Genomic DNA, 23,103 nt, shown 5'->3' with positions numbered 1-23,103 from the left:
TGGAGCAACTGACGCCGCAAAGCATGACAACGCATCCGCATGCTGCTTCACATATAAGTTGCTATAGAAATCATGTGTGCAGAATAATGTAGTGCTTCAGAAATGTAGTCCTTGGGGCCTGATTCAGACTTGATCGCAAATGATAAATCTTTCTCAAATGGAAAAATCCATGTGCACTGCAGGTGGGGCAGATGTAACATGTGCAGAGGGTTAGATTTGGGTGGGGTGTGTTCTAACCGAATTCTAAATTGAAGAAAAAATAAAGCTTCCAATGTTTACTCTGCACAGAAACAAAACAACTCACCCAAATCTAGCTCTCTCTGCACATATTACATCTGCCCCACCTACAGTGCAGCATGGTTTTGACCATTTGAGAGAGATTTGAGAAGCAATGAAATAGATATGCTCCATTTTAGGATTATTAAATACCTTATATTATATTTTGCAGATCCTCCAACATGGCCCTTGCAGCAGGCACAAGTGCTTTGATCTTGGACCAATGAATGGATGAGAAGGGTGTTTTTAACATAGATGACTGTGGTTGTAAATGAAGTAATCAATGCATTTTGAACCTGGTGGAAGGGGCCATGCTGCAGACTACATTATTGTAAGTGATTTTATAAGTACTTCCTAACCCTGCAAGTCCGAAAATAAAGCAGTGCACTCACCTCTTCAATGGGGAGGTCACTCAGCAGAGGTAATGAACACGACAGGATGCCAATAAGGAATGGAGTAGGAGAACAGACAATGTCAATCATGGAAGCCGGAAGAACAGGGATGTAAGTGTGCTGCCAGGTGAAAGGATACAGCACGGCAAGCACTGCATGAGCACACTTAGACAAGGTACTAGGGAGGAAATAAAAGTAGAACATTATAATAGTTATTCCCAAACAGAAAACACATCTAGTTTTACATTAGGAAGATATAAAGATATAGGAGATATTCCAATTATTTCAGTGAATCTGAATCCCAAATGTTAGCCTAAGTACTAAATAGACGGCAGTTCTGCTAAAAATAAAAATGTTATCCCACCATTCCTTTACACACAACTGTATCTGCTCACACATCTATAGAACAGTGTCTTAATCTCACAGGACAAAGGGCACATCTCCAGCCATATACAGATGTCTCCTCATACTGTACAGCTAGCCTCCTTTCACGTTAAACAGACCGTTTAGTGGCACGACATGCAGCAAAAGACATCTTTTTGTGCGACTATTTGCAAAACGTTGCAGACAGGACACACAAGCAGCTTCTGCTGATAAAATCGAATGGACGATAGAGGTTTGTGGACACATCTTTATATGCCATTGTGTATAATTCACCTAATGAACACAAGTCTACAAAGTTGTCACTGACATTCTGTCTGCTTACTTAGAGAAGCATCTCCCTCCTAACACATCGACTTGCTATAGACGAGTGATAGAGCACGGTGAGCATACTGTAGTCATGTAAAGACATTCCAGTTACTTTATGCATATTATTAAGCGTAGAACTACATAGACATTGGCATATATTGATGTCACACCTTAGCTTTACATGCCGGCCTTACACAGACTAGGCACAAATTAAGTACCAAAACACATAGCAAATGCCAGAAGATAATTTATTTATATAATATTTATTAACAGTTTCTTACATCAATACTGAAAGCATATATAAAGTTGTGACCATGGGGGATCATTTTTAGATAGAGTTCACGTGTAACCATAATGAAGGCTGAAAGAATCTTAAATTGGAAAATGACTGATAAAGATGGCAAGGGTGAATTGCATGACTAAATATCAAATGCAAATACAACAGTATAGGGGGGGCAATTCTCTAACACAGAAATGCGGTAAAAACCCCGTTATCTGGGTTTTTACCGCATTTCTGTATGCTCTATGGCCCCTCCGCATTGGCAGAGCTGCAGAAGCCTATGGGCTTTTTACCGCAACGCTGTTTGAGGGATCCGTCACGGATCCCTCCCAGCATGCCCTGCAGCCGGTGCCGTCACTCTGCGCATGCGCAGATGGACTCCCGGATCACAGACCTTGAAGTCCAGCACCAGCACCGCATCGCAAGGGACAGCTCTTATCGCAAAAGCTCTCCCTTAATAATTGTTAATGACTGCATATGTTAGAACATATGCCGTTATTAAAAATGCGATGCCCGGCGATACAGGGCTGCAGATGTTACAACATCCCGCCCTAGATCTTCTGTTATTTTTAATATAGATGGTGGATGAATTAGGAGTTGAAATCCCCTGTTAACCAAGGATGAGTTACTTTGTGTAGTCTAGTCAGGCAGCAGATTAGGATCCTTGGGTAAATATTATGTTTCTCTGTAGATTGAGGATATCCTCAAGTGACTAATGGGCCATTTTATTTCTGTACAATTGAACAGTGTAGTAAACAACACTCAAGATCGACACTAATTTAAGAATCATATTTATTCTAAAAACAGAAAACAAGGAATAATTTACTCACCTAAGATTGTTGGCAACAAAGATGACTCGTCTCTCAAGTAGAAGCGAGGCAAACACCTTGATGAGGTGAGGGACGCTGAGGCAGCTAAACAAGCAGTCAAAGTCCACATGTTCCAAACGGGAGTCCATTGGCCTGCACAGCTCAATGACCTGGAGTGGAGGAAAGTTATATTGTCAAAAGTATATCATTTGCTGCATTATACAGGACTGTATACTTCTGTTTAACAATGGCTAGTCCCAAGCAAATTATTAAATATATCAATCAACAAAACTCATATGTATTATTTGCACAAGAAAGTCTGGGCAGAATCCAGAGTGTATGCCTGACGAAATTAAAGAAAAACCAAAGAAACAAACAATACAATATTAAATGAATCTGCCTGAAGAAGGCATTAGGTAAAATACTCATCGCTAATGTCTACGTCCCCTTTAGCCTGAACCACAGAAATAGGCCTTCTGCTTATTTGAGAGCTTCAACCACTTAACTGGCCCTGTCATGTGATATTCTACAGGGGTCTGCTTACGTAAGTGCCACCTGTACCTGCTCCACAAAGCCACTGCAGCCAGTGATTAGATTAGGAATATACCCTCTGTGGTGCATCATCCATGTCCAAAGGCTAACAGTGGGCACAATAAAACTAAAGAGGGCAGCACGGATGGTGTCCATTATAATGGCATGCGACCGACGCGATCAACGTGATTTTCCCATAGAGAACAATGTTAAATGAGTATTAAAGTTAAAATCGCGTTGATCACGTCGGTCGCATGCCATTATAATGGCATGCGATGCGATCGACGCGATTTTACATAGGGAACAATGGGAAAAGGGCCAATATGGCCAATTTCTCATTGTATATGCCCCCTCATGGGTATTAAGTATGGTTAATGGCCCCCCATTGTTAACGCCAGCTCACGCATCCTCCGACCTTTTCATACCCCCACTATCCACGTCGGCGTGGAGTTGATTTTATATAGTGTGGCAAGCGCAGCGAGCCCTAAGCGTGGCGAGCGGACGCGTATACCTGTGAAGTTATGCGCGTCCCCTCGCCGCGCTTCGGGCTCGGGGGCTCGCTGCGCTCGCCACACTATATAAAATCAACTCCACACCGACGTGGATAGTGGGGGTATGAAAAGGTCGTAGGACGCGTACCGCTGCGCTCGCCACGCTTCGGGTTGGCGTCAATAGTGGGCATTAACAATGGAGAGCCATTTCACCCATTGATTCCAATGTAAACATCGCGTCAATCGCATTGCATGCAATTTGGTTGGCATGCGATGCGATCGACACGATTTTTGCGGCCGTGCAACGTTTTGCACATAGTCGCACAATTAAAATCGGTGGCGCCGCGCTAGGAAACTAGTACCCTCTGGTTTCCTCCCACATTCCAAAAATATACTGGTAGGTTAATTGGCTTCCAACAAAAAATTAACCCTAGAATAGCTGTGTGTGCATGTACATGTGGAAGGGAATATAGATTGTAAGCTCCACTGGGGCAGGGACTGATGTGAGTGTTCAAATATTCTCTGTAAAGCGCTGCGGAATATGTGTGCGCTATATATGAAACGGTTAATAAATAATTAAATAAATAAATAAAGACTGACCAGCTAGTCTACTATCCCATACCCTGCATAAACAGATATATATATACCTCATTTCCTGATCCTGGCAAAAAACTCTTCACAGTTATTGTGCGCCCAGGTGCAGGGAATGGAGCCTCCATGACACTGCGCATGAATGGAGACACCAGAGCTGGGGATATCACCCTCCTCTTCTCTACTTCATCTAGAATCTAAGATGACATTGAATGGAACATTATACATTTACCCTTATATAATAACAGCAGAATGATTCCAGGTATATCACATTATTAATACTGTATCATATATTTGTCATACTAATTATATAAAGGAAGTTGAACATTTTAATTCCACGTCATGGCAAATATATCATATTTGGCCAATTTTGCTTTTGGTGCAGAATATTGAAAACTGAAGAAGCCAATCATCTACATTTTGGAGAGGAGGGCAAGATTTATCAAAGTTTGGAGAGATATACAGTATCAGCTGATCAGCTCCTAACAGTCTTTATTCAAGCACAGCCAGTAAATAATAGGTAGGAGCTGATTGGTTGGTACTGTACCTCCAAGCTTTGAAAAACCTAGCCCTAGGAGTGTACATCTAACAATGTAGGATGGGCTTCGATACTGAAGCCAAGGTACCATATTGTATTGTATCTGGATGATAATATTATAAACACATCTGCTTTCACTGAAGAAATACTATTATGAAAAGTAATGTAAAGGCTACTAAGCAGTAAGAATAGGCTCAGTAGTGAGCTGTAACATATACCAACAGTAATACATTTTACGCCAGTTTCTGTTCTATGTAACAGTCAATGTAATATTACATTCTGTAACAATGGATATTGAACACATAGGGGTAAAATGACTAAAATGGGAGTTCTATTGAAGATGGAATGTTGCCCATAGCAACCAATCAGATTCTACTTCTTATTTATTTAGAACATTCTAGAAAATAATAGATATAATCTGATTGGTTGCTATACACAAAACACAGATATTATCTACAATAGATATAAAAGTATTGCAGGCATAATCATTTGATAATCACCTTTGAGAATAGATTGAAGCAGCCCAGTCTGCTGACCATACAGTACACCTCTGGCAGTCGTTTGCCTTTATCCTGAGGCTACAATAAAAGAAGAAAAACAGTTATGTGTGTTAATGTTTTCCATGTTTTATTTGCCTTCGGACAGATAATGAGGGAGATGTATCGAAGCTTGGAGAGTGAAAGTTGTGAGAGATAATGTACCAGCTTCTATCAGCTTCTGTCATTTTACAGCTTGTGTTTGTAAAATGAGAACTGGGAGCTGATTGGCTGATACATTTTTTGCTCTCAAAAGTTTGTTACAACTCCCCCTAATGTCAAATCTGTACCACATTCCTATAGAAGTAACTTAGTTCTGAGTTCATCATCAATGTAATAAATTTTAAAATATCATAGCCAACATCATAAAACAAAGGAAACAGTGTTCCAAGGAGCAATGTTCTTACCAAAAGTTTTCTGCAATAGCCAAACCATCTGCTCCCATCTTCTCCAGTCAGCACAAAAGAAAAAGTTTCACTAAAGAAAAAGATTAAGGGTAATAATGTTTTAGTAAATTACATTTTTAATACACATAAGCAAAAGAAATGCATCCGCATAATAGATACATCAAATCATTCCTTTAATTACCACCTTTATAAAGTGGTTTACCGCTCTTCTTACCTTTTGAGATTAGATGTAGGTGCCCAATCCTTTGAATCAGGGAAGCAAAATTGTGGAATGACTTTGAGCCTCTCCTCTGTGTCCTTAGATTGCTTCAATGGATGGTCATTCTATTAAAACACAATACAACACATTATTATTAATTCAAAGTCATAAAACTTGCTATTACTGCAAATAATATAAATTATAATCAGTGGCATGCATAGGTTGTGGCATGCTGAACACAGGGTTTTTTTTGGAAGAGGCAGTCATGTACAAGCATGGTTTTGCCTGGTTAATGACAGCCCCTTTACAAAAGCCTGCGAGTGTGACCAGCATCCGGCACATCTGCCGGACTCGCACTGCATTACTTCTGGCCCATGGTGTCACAGATATATATGCATTTCCTCTACATTACTTTGAATAGCAGTGCTCCTTACAGTGATTGTAAGAGTAAGTAATAGATAGTCACATCTATGTATGACATGAGAACTGAGCAGCAGCTATTGTTTAAGCTATCCGTCTTCAATATGGGCCTAGATCAGGGATGGGGAACCTTTGGCCCTCCAGCTGTTGCTAAACTACACATCCTAGCATACCCTTCAACAGTTTTAGAATGATCAAATAGCAAAACTGTAGCAGGGCATGCTGGGATGTGTAGTTCAACAACATCTGGTGGACCAAAAGTTCCCCTAGATAAAAAGATTCTGGGCAAGATGTACTAAATGTAAAATATGGTTAAAACCCTGAAAACTGGCATTTGCTGCATTCTCCAGATGTATCAAGGGAGATTCAAATGTTTACCCCGGCAGTTGTCAGTGCTGTGTCTCCATTGGAGCAATTCAATTGTTGCTCCTTTTGGGTGGAAACAGCTGCCAGTGCCAGCAGTGTGCCAAAACAGCACTTTTCAGCCAGGTTTAGCCATTTTGCGTTCCTGAACCCGACATTGCAGGGTGTGATCAGCACATTGTAAAAAAAATATAATGAAAGAGGAATTTACCTTACTGGGGTACTGCTGAGTAATATAGGGTATATAGCTATTTCCAGATGGCTTTTTTTGTAAAGAAACCACCACAAACAACTCAAACAACTGCTGCTCCTGAAATTCAATGAGGTCTCTCTCCAAAGTCTGGTAGTGAGGGTTCCGCTTTAGGGAACTCTGGACTTGGGCCAAACGCTTATTGTGTTCTAAAGAAGAAAAGAGAACCGGTTTAATAAAGAACTTTGTTTAAATGGTTTAAAAAATATATATATTTAGAGAAGAAAATGTAGAGCTCTTTCTCATGTTTATATGTTCTATCCATGCAGGTCCATGATCTTATACTCCGGTGGCTCAGAACCCAAGGGTGCTAAATGTGCATTTTGCAGCTTACGGTTTCTTGTAAACTAAAACTTGTTATGGGCGTCATGAGATTAAGGAAGACAACTTAGGAGTCCTGCCCAAGGTTCAAGTGAACACATGCTCCTACTACTCCTCATCTACGACAAAGCTGGTCCATCCAGAACAACCAGGCATTCTGGATTTGAAAACCCATTGTCTTGTTTAGTGTTTGAACTTTTATATGAAAAAAAAAGAAGATTGGTAATTTCATCTACAAACAGCGCTGTGATGTGTATGGTGGGAAATTTGGGTCAAAGTCATCTTGTCTGAGTTTAATAAGTAAGGGAGTGGTAATAACCTCACAGGCAACACCTGAAGTAAAGCATGTAAACCTGCTTCCCATGTATGGTCCATGTGACTATCCACTTAATTCTGTGTCCGATTACCATGAATAAAACGAAGGGTGAAATGTAATAGGGTGAGAGATTCAGAAAGTGAGAGATTTGGTAGGAAATCTCCAGGGCTTATTTTAAAGTGGCAATCATTTACACTACAAGACCAGTCTGATTTAGCAGTATAAATGATTGCTGCTTTAAAAAAATGGGAGATTTCTTACCAAATATCTCACTTTCTGATTCTCTCCCCCTATTACATTTCACCCTTGGTCAATGTACTTCTAAAATATGTGCAGCAGCAGATAGATGATGAACAGCAAAAAAGACATTTAAATAAAGTTTGTTTGAAATGACGGTACTTGTGTACTAGCACGGCGCCCACGATATTAGGTTGCACGACATATAATTGCATTGCATGCCATCGCATGGCATACACCCGATGCACTGCGATGTGATGCGATTTTAAATTGTATAAGCCCCCTACACAATGTTTAATTGTATAAGCACCCTAATGGGGGCTTACAATGTTAAATGCACCCCCACGCCACCCCAATATGAACGTCAACCCGAAGCGTGGCGAGCGTAGCGAGCCCGCGAGGGGCGTCGGCACGCGTCCTACGACCTTTTCATACCCCCACTATCCACATCGGCGTGGAGTTGATTTTATATAGTGTGACGAGCGCAGCGAGCCACCATGCCCGAAGCGTGGCGAGGGGACGCGTATTACTTTACATGTATTCCGCGTCCGCTCGCCATGCTTCGGGCTCGCTGCGATCGCCACACTATATAAAATCAACTACGAAAAGGTCGTAGGACGCGTACCGCCGCCGCTCGCCACGCTTCGGGTTGGCGTTGATAGTGGGGGTGCCGTTGGGGGTGCTTTTAACATACTAAGCACCCATCATGTTTAATTAACTTATAGGGGCCACTTTTAACATGGAAAAACCCTTTAGGGTGCTTATACAATTTAAAATCGCATACCATTGTATATGCGATAGAATGGTATACAATGCCATACAATGCGATGGTATACAATTGAAAAATGTATAACATCGGCTGCCATCGCATCGCATACCATCGCATGCCTTATGGTCTGCAATGCGATGGGCACCGTGCTAGTACACAAGTACCGAAATGACAAAGAATAAAATTAATATTTAGCAATGCAAACAGCCATATTCGTATAATCTGCTAATGATATGGAGAACTGCACATGACTAAACAAGTAGCATGCATACATCATCATCATCAATGATATTGATTTAAGTACATTTGATTAAAGTACATTTAAAGGAAGGACTAAAGGATTAACTGTTTAAGTGACCTTTTAAATCTACGCCAATGTACAAATAACACAGATTAAAATACATTTAAAAAAACACACCCATGTTAAAAACCACAATCACAATATGTTGTAAAAGCTTACTTTTCTGGCGATCCTCTGCCTCACTTTCAGATTCACTTGCTTCTCCTATACAATGTAATTAGAAATATTAGCCCACTAAAAGGAAAATTTTTACTAAACTGCTAATACTATACAGTACGTTGCTGCTCAGGAAAACGCCTTCAGAAGCAATATTTATTAAAACATGGTCCTTGGAAATAATGGGTGAAATTTAATAGGAAGAGAGATTCAGAAAGTGAGAGATTTGGTAAGAAATCTCCAGGTTTTTTTAAAGCGGCAATCATTTACACTTCAAAATCAAACTGGTTTTGCAGTTTTGCATACCTTTAGATATGTTTAAAATTAAAATATACAAGTTGCTAATCCATACTGGATCTTCCATTTCCTTAAATCATGCACTATTCTATTATAAACATGTTGTTCAGAAAACCACATTGCAAGGTTCTAAGCTGGTACATTTCTGTAAAAAGAAAAACATACCTTTTGATGAAGTGGTATCCTGACCAGCAAAGTTCTGGACCTTAACCTTCTTCTTTCCACGTTTAGCATCAAATATATCCTGAATCTTCACCACCAGCTGAAATAATACAGAAGCCATGGTTTAAGGGTGTATATGTGAAATAAAAAAAGTTTTCAACATATCTCAATCAACCAAAAACACTTGATAAAACATGAATAAGATATGCATAGAAAAAACTGCGACCTCATCCTACATAAAGCGTAGATAAAAATGCCACAGATACTGCAACAAAGAAATTCAGCTTTCCGTGGAAACGAGACAGGAACTATCATTGTGTGCGTTTCCTTGTAAGACACAATCATATCCTGCATGGGGGCGTTCTGTTTATGTCATCTGGAACAATTATAAACACAGGATGAGCTGGTCTACCATTTTAAACAGGGTGACCCCAAAGGAAATACACAACTAATGTTTGTAGATGGTTTGTAGGTACGGTTTATAGATATGGGCAAAAGGTGGATGCATAAGTGTTCACTGCACTGTGTCTTGGTGGTCAACCCATTTGCAACTTTAGGCTGCTACCCAGTCCTCACTTGTATGCATTCGTGCAGCTGAATGTGCAAGGACTGAGAGGACCATGTCAGCATCTGTATACTGATTACTGCTTTCTTAGATACCACCATCGGTCGCACCGGTACTATTGCAGGTGCAGTTTCTCCATCTGTCTGTGATGTCCTATGTCTGCAGCTGTTACTATGCATCTCAATCACAACAGCCTAAGTTGGTACACTCTGTGCAACACATGCGTCATGAGTTTTAAGGTATTTTCATGCACAGTTCCAAAAATATAAAAAAATCACTCAACTACATGAACATTGTATCAGGCCCTCAGTTAACATTTTGTCACACTGTATATTAAATTGTTTTGAGTTCACTCGTTTTTTTTAATGGAAGATTTTTAGATTTCTTATGATTTCAGCTGGCTACACATCAGAATGACCACCAATCGTCCCGATAGTTAAGGTGAATTCCCTTCAGCCCAGACCATGTGAGAATGGCCATACACGATGTAAAGAACACCGAATGATACTTTATTCTGCCATTCATTACACTGTGAAGTTAGGTGTACGATATCATCTTATTGACTGTGCAAAATGGCTGACCAGATGATGTCTCATACAACCTATAGGAGTGTGCAATTGTGCATACACACTAGTAGATGTAGATGAGTTGATATCAAATTGACCTCATATCACTAGTGTGTACCCAGGCCTAAGGGCCTGATTCAGAACCAATCGCAGGGCTGCTAAAAAGCAGAGACCTGCAATCACATAACTGCTGCCCAGCCAGAGTGAAAGCCCACCCCTGTGCAAGTCTGTAAATGGACTAGATTGTATCGCAGCCTGGCGAAAATAGGCAAATAGATTGCAGCACACTCTCCATTGAATGATTTCCCCACTGTGTGCAGTGTCTGAGTAAACACGGACTCAGTAGCTGCTATAAATAAAAATTATAATCCGTCGACCAAGTGCCAGATGCGCCAACATTGTTAATATTTTTTTGTACCACACTGAGGCACACAACTGGCAATGGTGAAATACCATATATCTATAAAAAGGACATTATAGAACTGGAAAAAAGCCAGAGAAGAGCAACAAAGCTAATAAAGGGAATGGAGAATTTAAGCTATGAAGACAGGTTAAACAAATTGGGATTGTTTACACTACAGAAGAGATGCTTAAGGGGGACATGCTTAACATGTACAAATATATCAGGGACCATTATAAGGATCTGTCAAGCACCCTTTTTACTGTAAGGAAGGACTCCAGGACACGTGGGCATGAGTTTAGATTAGAGGAAAGAAGATTTCACTCCCTTAGAAGGAAACATTTTTTTACAGTCAGGGCAGCAAAATTGTGGAACTCTCTTCCAGGGGAGGTGGTTTCGGCAGACACAATAAATACATTTAAGATAAGATTGGACAAACATCTATTGGTTAAAAACATCCAGGGATACTAACAATAATCATAATCTGTCTTTAAGGACATCAGAGAACAATAAGTATAACATATGACATACCTCCCAACATGACCCTCTCCAGGAGGTACACAATGCTCTGTTTCTGGACTTCTCTGGTAATGTGTGATTGCCATCACCTGTTTTAAACAGGTAAATGGGTAAGAAAGGTGTTTCCACACAGGTAATAGTAATCATACATTAAGAGAGAAGTCCAGAAACAGAGCAATGTGTCCCTCCTGGAGAGGATCATGTTGGGAGGTATGATATGGGATAAGATAATATATTATACCCACTAAAATCGAGGTTGAACTAGATGGACGCAAGTCTTTTTTGAGCCTTAACTACTATGTAATTATGTAACCATATTCCACCATGATATGCACAGCCTATACCAGAGACCCATAAGTTGGGTATATATATTGGGTATATCTTCAGCCAGCCTGTTAAATGTTGATAAATATGTATAACTTACCCTGGGGAACTTTTTTCTCTTCTTAGCAGTTTCTCCTCCATTCCTGAACACTTTCCATTCCATCAGTGTCACCGGTAACGTGGAGTCCTTGTTAGTCTTCTTGTGAATGTACAACTTGGTGCTTTTCAGCTCCAGTGTCTGTCTTTTCAAAAAGTTTGGTTTTGAAGGAATCTGAAAAAAGCAGATATATAATATTAAGGCTATTATATCAATATAGAGCATACAGGAAATAAACTGCAGGTTGCACATTTTTATTTATATTTGAATTAGTTTTCTCTGTTAGCTTTCCAAATAATTCAAGATTGGAAAAAAGCAGACATTCAAATTGCTGCTCAGTCCTAATGCAGTCCAGTAAATATTGGAGAGTTTTAATTTATGTGTATGGTGTGTGGCTGATCAGTGTGTAAGACTCACATCATACAGTTTACATAGTTCTCTGTAGAATATTATCAGCTTAAGCGGAACAGTAATGATAATAGGAAGCTCACAAAGTAAACTAAAATGTGGTGATCACCAACCTTGGGCGCTTTGATTGTACAACGTGGAGGTGGGATCTTCCATGTGGATGGGACCCTCCATAAAGGTAAAGGAGATATTTTGATATCTTCATAAGGATTCTCTTTTTGAGGATCTGAAATAAAGAAAACCATTAATGAGAGATTTCAATTATTTGTGGATGTAACACACAAGGGTAAATTTTCTAAGGAGTGAGTTCTAGTGAATATGGGATGTTGCCCATAGCAGCCAATCAAATTCTATCTATTATATTCTAGAAGGTGCTAAATAAATGAGAAGTAGAATCTGATTGGTAGCTATGGGAACATCTACAATATAACTCCCATTTTATTGAATTAAACCCACAGAGTTTATCTTACTTTAAAGCACACACAATCCTAATTGCTCCAAGTATGGCTAGGCATAAAGACAAATAATACTAAACAATACAAAGCTAAATAGCACCTACAACCGCTATACACTGTTCATACAGTCACCTATTAATACGGAAGGCACATCTCTAGGGGGTACACACACTAGTTAGAAATAGGATGAAATACATACACATGATATCCTCATAGATGTTGTCCTCAGACACTGTGTGGTAGAGAGTGGATCGGAAAGGCTCGCTGGGTTCTTCAGAGATCTCAGGGTGGTTTGTTTGTTGTATGAAGCGTCTGAACGTTTGAAGATCTTCAAATTCAAAAGATTTCCTAGAGACAAAGATGCCAACAGATAATCAGAGCGCATTCCATGTGTATTACATTAGGGGGACAGCAAAGATAACAGTCTGGCTTACGCAAAAGTACACATTTTAAAGTTAACACACTTGTCAGATCTATACATGTAAGAAAACTAAAACAAAACACTTTCTACAATAAACCATATACTTCAAGTAAACCCAGTCGTACATTCCATGATGTTATCTCAGAAACACTACAGTGTAATATAAAGTGTCAATGCTGTATAAAAGATGTATGTCTCCATAGGCCTAACATTTTGAATTCCTTTTTAGATCAATCACAAATATAAAATAATAGATAGATAGACAGACAAACATTATAAAGGAAAACAACATTTATTTTTGTACAAAACATAAACGTAATTATATACAAAGGCTAAAGGCTATGCGCTATATGATATATGGCACCGCCAATATAGATATCAGCGTCGCAGCAAAGATGAATGATGCACGAGTAAACACTATGGGCCAGATGTATCAAGCTTCAAAAAGTGCTAAAATTGAGATTGATAAACAGCCAGCCAATCAGCTCCTAACTTCCATGTTACAGTCTGGGTTTGAAAAAAGACAGGTAGGAGCTGATTGGCTGGTTGTTTATCACTCTCCACTTTATCACTTTTCGACGCTTGATACATCTGGCCCTGAGATCGTGAATATATTGTACAATAACGTCCCCGGGACCCATGCCGGAAATGCAGTCACTGACGATACCATCAGATTGGACTGCATGCTCAGCCGATCGGAGTTATCGTTAACGATCTGCAGGACCGGGCATCGTTAGTGATATAGTGGATAAACACTGACCAAAATGTATTGTTATGATGATATCGTTAACGATATCATTATCATACATATTCTTCATGCGGATCGAATAGTTTGTATCAAGCTTTTTATTAGAGGCTTCTGTATTGCTTATATTCTGTTCTAAAGCTTCTAAAAATTAAGTGTGGAAAAGTAGGGTTGCCCAGAGTATCCAATCAGATTCCGTCTATCATTTTCCAGTAGGCAATAGAAAAATTAAAATGATTAGTTGCTATGGGCAATGTCACCACTTTTTTTTGAGAAGTTTAGTAAATCTTTTAATTTAATTGAAGATCACTTTCATATTAGTAAATCTATTTTCAATTTCTAGCAGGCTACTGTGATAGCGCGGGATGAGAACCCACCACCTGCTATTACATGATAATAGGTAATACAAAAGTGACAGTATCTGTAGAAATGATGCTTAGTAATGTATAGCATAAGGAGTAAACATAAATTATATTATATGGATATTAAAGTAAATGCTGATTTACATTAAGTTAAGGATTTGCATTTCATGCTACATTTCTATTCACAACTCTTTTTACTCACAGTTATTTCTAGTGCGCTAAGAAGTCACACAACTTTAGGCAAACTTGTTTAGTTTGAAACTATTAAACTACAATAGTTTGCAGCAAGATGTTTTGAACCGGATTGAGAAAGGTTCACATGCTGCAGCTGAATTTGCTGCTTCGTGTTCAAACTCGAGGCTCAGAGTTTAAACTTATAACAAGCCGGATGTAACGCCAGAGTTGGCCAGAGGTGCGGGTTCCCATCTGAACTCTGACATTTTTTAAACGGCAATCATTTACAAGGCATGGGTAAATGATTGGCGCTTTTTAAAAAAAATGTCAGAGTTCAGCCAGAAACCCACACCTCCGGCATTATTAAAAATGTCTCATGGACTTTAAATAAAGAATAAAATGTACACTAAGGAAAAATGTGTTAAATTATATTAACCGAGTAACTTTTGGACAGCCCCTTGACTTAATCATAAACTTTTAGTTGGATATTTATCAAAGCTTGGAGAGAGAGAAATAGATAAAAAAAGATTGAGAGAGATAAAGTACAGACCAATCAACTCCTAATACGGCTTTTAAAATGTAAGACCGAAGCTGAATGGGATAGTAACTTTATCTTTCACAATTTCTCTCTGCATAAAGACCCCCATTAATAATACTCCATTTGACATACTTTGGGGCACAAATATCTAACTGCTTTCCATGTTTAGCTAGACCACAGACCACAGTGGCTCAGCTGACATCAATGTGTGTGTCCCCTTTTGCCATCACTAGTATAAATAATATAAGAAGGATAACAGAGCAGTCTGTAATAGGTACTGTGAACATACATCAATTTGAGTTGCCTGGCATACATTTACATCTACTCTGGCCTCCCCAGCATTTCTCTGGCTGGCAAACCACAAGAAAATCATCATAATGTAGATCACACAATACTAAAAGCAACTGTAATAGCAAAGAGGCAAGTGCTTCATCATTACCTGTACATGCGGGTAACATCTGAGACTCAGGGATGTAAATTAGAAATATGGGTTTGATTAAAAAATAAATAAAGTGTGACTTTGTACATTTAATTATGCACAAACCTAAAACTTTCAACCAAACCTTACTGTATACCAGATAAATACAAAAATGGTCAAGCATTAAAAGCAGTAGGACTAACCTTTTGGACCTAGGTCTCAGTTTCCTGTTACCAGATTTCTTGGGCTCAGGTGTTGGAATAGATGGATCTGAAGATTCGGTGTCACTCTCATCCACTGACTTTCTCCTCCTGTGGTTGTGGTAATTGTCCATAGCTTCGTCACGATGATTACAGTTAGCATAGCGAAATGTCCTTCGTGGCTTAGGGAGAGGGTTTATAGATGGGACAACATTGAATAGTTCTGTATCGTAATAAATATTTTCCATACTTTTCATGCCACTGTTTCGGTCTGAAAGCCCTCTATAATCAAGCTCCTTTTCCGTTGAAATGCTTTTACCCCTTTTTCTTTTAAAATCCAAAACCATTTCTGTTAAGTCCTCCTGCGAAATGTTTTTTTTGAACATTCCTGCAGAGGTGTAAAAGTTCCCTGGCGGAAGGTCGATTTCTGGATTTAAGAATGTCCTTTCTTTTGTGGTATAAGGCTTTAGGTTGTCTATATGTTCTTCATAATTATCTAGTTCACTATGGGTCACTCTGTGTTTTCCACCATCTAATAAGTTGTCTCTACTACTTTCCCTGAAATCCAGACCCAAGTTCTTACCACCACTCACACCTCCTCGCATTCTGTTGTCCAGTCCATCTTCTGTTGATTTTGTAAGTCCATTTTGATCGCCGGAATCTCTCCTGGGTTTTAAATCCAGTAGATCTCCACAAGAGCCAATATTGGTCCTAACTTCCCACTGGGAGATTTTCTGCTTAATATTTCTGCAGTGACTTCTCGATAGAGTTTGCTGAGCAGATCGGGTCAAGCCACATTCTGGGCTCCCCATGGTATGCATAACAGGCATCTCTCTAGTTATAGGAGCTTCATAGTTTGTTGAATTACTGAGAGAGAACTCAATTACATCCACCTCATGAAGCCTAATGGTGTTACCAGATAGTATTCCAAAACTGATAAATTGATGACTTTGTGCTTTGAAAGCTGTTCTCTATTTTCTTGAGAAACATGACTTCATTCTGCAGTGTTAAAATAGTTCAAATACTGTAGTACAGCTTCATGGATCTATGCGCTCACACGCAAGAGCTACGCAGCAGCCTGTACATTGATGTCTCTTGTTCAGTGTTTCAGCTGAAAAACAAATGCATCTTGTTACAAAGTGTCCTATAGATAAGGGACTCAAGCAGAGGCAACAATAACTGCAGTGTTTCACAGCAAGGGAAAAGACGTCAAGTTCAACAGATTGTGAAGGACAAAAAAGAAAAAATTAAAAATAAAATCATACACAAAGAATAATGAAAACAACACTGAGCATTGTTTTAATGAAAAGATACAAATTACTTTGTATATGTTTATGGATATATATATATATATATATATATATATATATATATATATATATATATATACACACACAAACACACACATCCTATATTATTATTGTTTGGTTAGGTTTATGTTTATGGTTCTGTTTGGTCATGTTGAATTGTCAGTTGTCCTGAGGAAGGGGCGTCAGCTCCGAAACTGTAGACAATGAATACTGATGGTTTTTGCACGATTATGATTTAATACATTTTTCACCGCTTTTTTGAGTGCTGCCTCCTGTCTTCATTCATTTGAAAACCGCAGTGTATATATATATATATATATATATATATATATGTGTGTATAAATGTAGAAATTGGCTGGCACTCCTCCTCCAAATAACAATAATACCTCTAGTGCCCTTCCACAACAGCAAGCAAGCAAGCATGTAAATAAGGGGTAGAGACGGATGGCACTCAGCAGGATTTGCGTTGGAAATAAACAGACCACACTTGGGAACTTCTGCCAACGTTTCAAATCTAATTAGATAGATTTTTTTGACGAAAAATCTATCTAATTAGATTTGAAACGTTGGCAGAAGTTCCCAAGTGTGGTCTGTTTATTTCCAACGCAAATCCTGCTGAGTGCCATCCGTCTCTACCCCTTATATATATGTATAGAAAGACGTGTCACTCCAGGGACTTCAACAAACATAAAGTTTATTGGCGCATATCAACGGCGTTTCGGGACATTTCCCGTCATCAGGATAATTGATATATATATATATATATATATATATATACATACATACATACATACATATATACATACATACACACACATCCTATATTATTATAATGGTAATAGAGAAATGCTGAATACAAGTGTTGTGTATGCCAGCGGGCACTAGATGCCACCTGACAGAGCAATTCAAGTGTTGTTCCATTCGGGTGCACTCAGCCGCCGGTGCTGGCGTTATGGTAACTAGTCAGCATATATTTATGTAAGTTATAGCACAAATTACACCTGTAATGTTTTATCTCAGGAATCATAGGAGCGAGTAGTGAAACTGCTGAATTAATCACACAGATAATGGATAAACAGGAGGGGTGGGAAACTGATCATTAACAGGTGTGGGTATAGAGAAACAGGTGTGGGTATAGAATATTATGAAGAGGCGATGGAGACAAGAGATTAAATATCAGGGGGAGTTAATGTAAGCAGGGCACCAAAGGGCTTATGGGGACTGGAGAACGCCACAAAAAAACACTTTAGAAACAAAAATAGTGAACATCATAGACCCAATAAGATATTTGAAAGTAAATTAAAAGTAGAATAAAAGGGTATTTATTAAAGCTTAAACTAACAAAGAATAAGCTCCTGTCATTATTTAAATACAACCTGTAAAATATATTGCAGAAGCAAAACGCACAAATCATGTAGGCGGGCTGTAATATAAATCCATACATATATTGCTCTGTAAATAATTCACTATAAAGTCAATTCTATGCCTCATTAGATCATTTTTAAAACAAAGAAAATGTAAACCTTTGTTATCATTAAAGGTGAGACAACTACGGCAGCATCAAACATGCAAGGGAACAATAATATCAAACAAAACCAAATATAAGATACATGAACATACAAATCGTGTGAGAACAGTTACGCTTCAAGGTAGAATGTGTGTAAATGTGTGTAAATTCTCAGAGCAGATAACCACAAAGCAAAAGTAAAGCCTAAGGGTCGTACAGTTATACAAAGGATGGACTATGTGAAAATGGGTACAGGTGGGTGACAGACGTAACAAGTAACATTCAAAGGGCATTGCCAAAGAATGCTTACAAGCTAGAAGGCTGTATCACTCTTTGCTATTGACTGGAGAGCCCACTTTAGCCAGTGACAAGCAGCAAACATTGCTATAAATATGGCAGAATTCAATTACCTATTCACAACACATTTCCAGATTATGATTTACCTAAACCCTTCTCAATCCCCAAATAGTGCAGGTCGTCCTTTCATAATTATTAGCATTTATTTATACAGTATCATCATTAGGGGGTATTAAGCAAAGATATAAGAGCGAAAAATTGTGAAGGACAAACTATCAAACAACTAACTGGTCTGTCAGTTTTCAAACACTAGATGTATCAAACTTCAAAAAGTGGTAAAATGGAGAGCGATAAACAACCAGCCAATCAGCTCCTTCCTGTCATTTTTTAAACTAAATGTTTGTTATAGGCTCATTTCAGTGAACTTAATCTTAGCGGATGCTAGCAAATAATAATCGTTTTGGAATATGCAACTATAGAGACAGCTAACCAAATGTCTTCAAGTAATAACAGGGTTTGTTACCACTGGTAATGTGAGAGACAGGAAGAATATGACCAGAATATGTTCCTCACCAACCCCCACCCCCAGCTTCCTGCTAGTTAGTGGTGCCCGCACTCTAAAATAGTTTCAATTAACTGCTTTCCTGGCACTGGGAAAGAGAAACAGAGAGGAAAAAAAAAGGTCTGAACATGTCAGCTCAGCTCTTTGTTTGTGAGCTTTTCAAAGCAGGAAAATGTCCCTACTGCAGGAGAATTTGTTTTCTGTTGTAAATCCGAGTAACAGATTGAAATAGTCCTCATCATGGCAATCCATCCAAAAACAGCAGTTTTTCAATAACAGCTCCAGAGAATAAACATTTCTGCTGGCACAATATCAAAACAAAAAGAAATATAAGGGTCGATTCAATTCAGCGTGCTGTGAATAGTGATGGTATGGATCTCCCGCAGCTATTGAAATCACTGGGCTCTTAAGTCCGACTAGTGGAATTTGGCTTGCATCCCTCCTAAGGTTCTAGCAGAAATCTGACATAACTAGGTTGGTGACGCTGTTTAGTGTCCAAGTACAGCACAAACAGCATCGCAGGAGAAGATCAGAGAAAATCATCACAGCTCCTTCACATATGTATGTCCTCATCTCCATCTCTCCTTAATATTCCCTATTCACCTGCTTCCATAAGTCATCAGTAATATAGACAAGTCTTTCCCATGAGTGCTTCTGCCTCCTACCTCCTCATGTGCATCTATCATCTCCGCTCCCCATAAGTACATCTGCTTGTTGCCTTACCACTGAACTCTATCCCTATGAGTGCCTGTCTCCTGCCTCCCATTGTGCACCTATTATCTCCCTCCCCTGATGTACTGCTACCCTTGCCTCACCAAATGTGCTTCCAACCCCCCCCCCCTTCCCCATGAGTGCCTCCTACCTCCCTATGTTCACCTATGATGTCTCCACCTAATATGTACCACAGCCTCCTGCCTCACCAAGAATTCCATTTGCTTTTCCTCATCATGAGTGCTTCTGTCTCCCACCCCTCATGTGTACTCTGTAATTAGCCATTCCTCTTTTGTATGGGATTTTATGTATATTTGTTTTTATGTGAATAAAGGTGGTGTTGCACCATATGCCCCCTTTTCTCTCCTTTTATTGCCGTGGGAGTTTATCTCCCCATCCCATATGTACCTCTGTCCTCCGTTCCCATGAATGCCCCCCCCCCCCCCATGGGTGACTTTGCCTCCTACCTCCTCATGTGTGCCGCTGGTCCCCATCTCCATATACTCCTCTGACCCCCTTTCCCTAAATTTACCTTGGACATCATCTCTGTTCCTTTGCCCCCTCACCCCCCCCCCCACCCAAAGCTGGTGGCTGCTGAAAAAAAGTGTCAAGGACATTAATCTATTACAAAACGGAGACAAGCACTAATGATTTTGGTTAAGCAGGTAAAAGAAAAAAACAGCCGTACGTGCGTGGGGATAATCGAAGGTGCATGCGTGGCTGGCCGATGCAGGAAATACACGGGGGCTTGCCTGTTGTAAATGCATCTGGCATCAACACGTCCTTTTTGAGGAGGTCTTTAATTAACATTTATATATTGTATTGCCATTCTGCCAAGACAGCTAATAAAGGTTGTGGTACATGTAAATTCAAAATTGCTCCAGTGCCAAGGGGCACGGGGCGGGGATGCAGTCTGCATCCCGGCGGTCAAAATCCCGACCGTCGAAATCCCGACACGTTCTCCCTCTATGGGTGTCCACGACAATATAACTTTGGCATTTTGGGATCGATGTATGAAGCAGTAAAAAAAAAAATGCAATATGGGCAACCTCATCGCTCTTCATTGCTTCATACATCTCCCTCAAAATTTACAGGGCAGAACCTGAATCAATGCTTTACCCACTGCCAATAGGATTTCGGGCATAACACAGGCTAGTCACACCCTTATTATTACTCCTCAGGATAGGATTTTTTTATTAGTCAGCATATAAAATATTTTAGAGACATGATTGCTTAAACTAATTGAGGATTTATTAAAGCTTAGAAGATATATAAAGTGGAGTGTCGCTGGGCATACATACTGCGATTATCTGTCTGATCCGCCTGATATTGCCAGATCACCTAGATAATTGCAGCATGTATGTGCCTGACTGATCCAAAAATATAAATTGGGCATGATGAATTGCCCAGCATATCTGTCCAAAGCAATATTTTCTGAGTGTACAACCTGGTCTCTGTAGGCCAATGGAGGTTTTCCTTATTCCTTCAGGCTCCGGTCATGTGTTTGAAAAATGAAGGTTGGAGCTGATTCGCTGGAGCACTAATTATCATACACAACAAGTTTTATCATTCGTTGATAGCTGGGTCCCAAAAAGTCAGGCATTTTATCTGGCCCCCTATGCAAAGCATTAGACAAAGGACAAACAAATCAGTTCCTAACTGTAATTTTTCAAACACAGCCTGTAGTATCAGGAGCAAATAGTTTGGTACTTGAGAGATGCTTAACCCTAGGGACAATATATACATTTTTTTTACATAATAATGTTTCCGTAATGTCCATTTGAAGGGAATACTTCCTGCTAAATATTTTTCCTTTATTATAAAAAAGATTATCTCCGCATAACACTGAGGATGCAAATTGAAAACCAGTTTCCTGTTGTGCTTTGGAAGTATTTTCAACAGAGAGCAATAAATCCACTACAAGCATTAACATGATCTAAGCCTGCAGTTAGTTTCACGGAATAATACACAGGTGCGGCAGCAGCTGTATAGAGATTATCATGAGTCAGGACTCAGAGAAGGAAGAGGATCTGAAAATGGCTGAGATGATTTATCTATGGACAAAACAGATTCTGACTAAATAAATCCTAGCTCTTTTCAAAAGAATCGCATTAATTGCACATAAACTCCTCTCCGCTATACGGTCGCACTGTATTACAGACGTGTGCCAGTAAGTTGGAGTAAGGTGTGTACACACAGTGCACTTGCCTTGCGATTAGATCCCAATTCAATCAATCGTGCAGAAAGCCAATTGCATTTGATTTTTACTTTATGCTGTACTATATCTAAAGCACAGGGACAGTGGGATGGGCGTTACTCACTCTGCTCCATAAATCACTATGTTGAAAGACAAGATTGCAATGTATAGTTATATTACAACATATCAGATCATACTAACATATTTTTTGTAGGCCTCTACAGGTGAGTCAAATAACGCAATTTGTGGGCCTACAAAGAGGGGATGAGGTGATTTGGGCATTTTAGCCCCTCCCCCTGAAGTGCCACAAATAACCAAGAGGGATGCGGATATCTAGGGCAGATGAGGGGTACTTGCCAATCCTTCTGATTTTCTGTAGCCTCCCGGCCCTTCCAGGACGGTAGACAAGAATGGTACACATATAGACAACATGGCCAGGCTAAATCTATCAGTATACATATTGCCATCAGGAATCCTGCACAAAATCCCATAGGCATACATTATTTTACCCTAACGTCATTAATCTATTAACTGCGAAAATAAGGAATGTATACATGGTTTTAAAAAAAATGCCTTATGCCCCATACACACTAGATGACCCTGACCGCAGCCGATATAGTCAAGGATATCAGCCGTGGTGGCAAATTCAAGTGTACATACTAAAAGATATCGGTAAACGATATTGTTCGGTGACATTACTGGGACCTGCTGAACATGTGGGTCATTGGCTATACAGCCAAATTGACCTGCATGTCCAGCCAATAGAAGAGGACGTTAACGATGTGCAAGAGTGTACACACTAAAGGATATTGTAAAATATATCTATCAGAAAGGGCCTTCTGAGCTATACCCTTTTTCTGTATCCTCTAGTGCAGGGGTGGCCAACCGGTCAGAGGTAAAGAGCCGAAAAATATCGGTAGTCAAGCTAAAGAGCCGACATCATGCGCGCGCCGAAGGCGCATGCGCCAAAAAAAGGGGCTTAGTCTATTTTGACC

The 23,103-nt window shown here is 39.5% G+C and overlaps 1 protein-coding gene across 2 annotated transcripts in view; it reads right to left on the bottom strand.

The window, feature by feature from the left end:
• Positions 1 to 23,103, bottom strand: part of DENND2C (DENN domain containing 2C) — a 55,715-nt gene that overhangs the window by 12,552 nt on the left and 20,060 nt on the right. For both annotated transcript variants that reach the window (XM_083172747.1, XM_083172748.1), the window contains exons 2-14: positions 15,528 to 16,635; positions 12,866 to 13,014; positions 12,325 to 12,437; positions 11,807 to 11,977; positions 9,336 to 9,432; positions 8,877 to 8,921; positions 6,735 to 6,922; positions 5,756 to 5,865; positions 5,542 to 5,611; positions 5,099 to 5,176; positions 4,117 to 4,257; positions 2,469 to 2,617; positions 669 to 846 (exon numbers count right to left, since the gene is read on the bottom strand). In XM_083172747.1, the coding sequence (XP_083028873.1) occupies positions 669 to 846; positions 2,469 to 2,617; positions 4,117 to 4,257; positions 5,099 to 5,176; positions 5,542 to 5,611; positions 5,756 to 5,865; positions 6,735 to 6,922; positions 8,877 to 8,921; positions 9,336 to 9,432; positions 11,807 to 11,977; positions 12,325 to 12,437; positions 12,866 to 13,014; positions 15,528 to 16,354 (2,316 nt within the window). In that variant the 5' untranslated portion in view covers positions 16,355 to 16,635. The remainder of the gene's footprint in view (positions 1 to 668; positions 847 to 2,468; positions 2,618 to 4,116; positions 4,258 to 5,098; positions 5,177 to 5,541; positions 5,612 to 5,755; positions 5,866 to 6,734; positions 6,923 to 8,876; positions 8,922 to 9,335; positions 9,433 to 11,806; positions 11,978 to 12,324; positions 12,438 to 12,865; positions 13,015 to 15,527; positions 16,636 to 23,103) is intronic.

Source organism: Crinia signifera, chromosome 2, assembly GCF_055691185.1.
Source record: "Crinia signifera chromosome 2, ASM5569118v1, whole genome shotgun sequence".
Lineage (NCBI taxonomy): Eukaryota > Metazoa > Chordata > Amphibia > Anura > Myobatrachidae > Crinia > Crinia signifera.
This window is presented reverse-complemented; position numbering and strand designations above follow the sequence as displayed.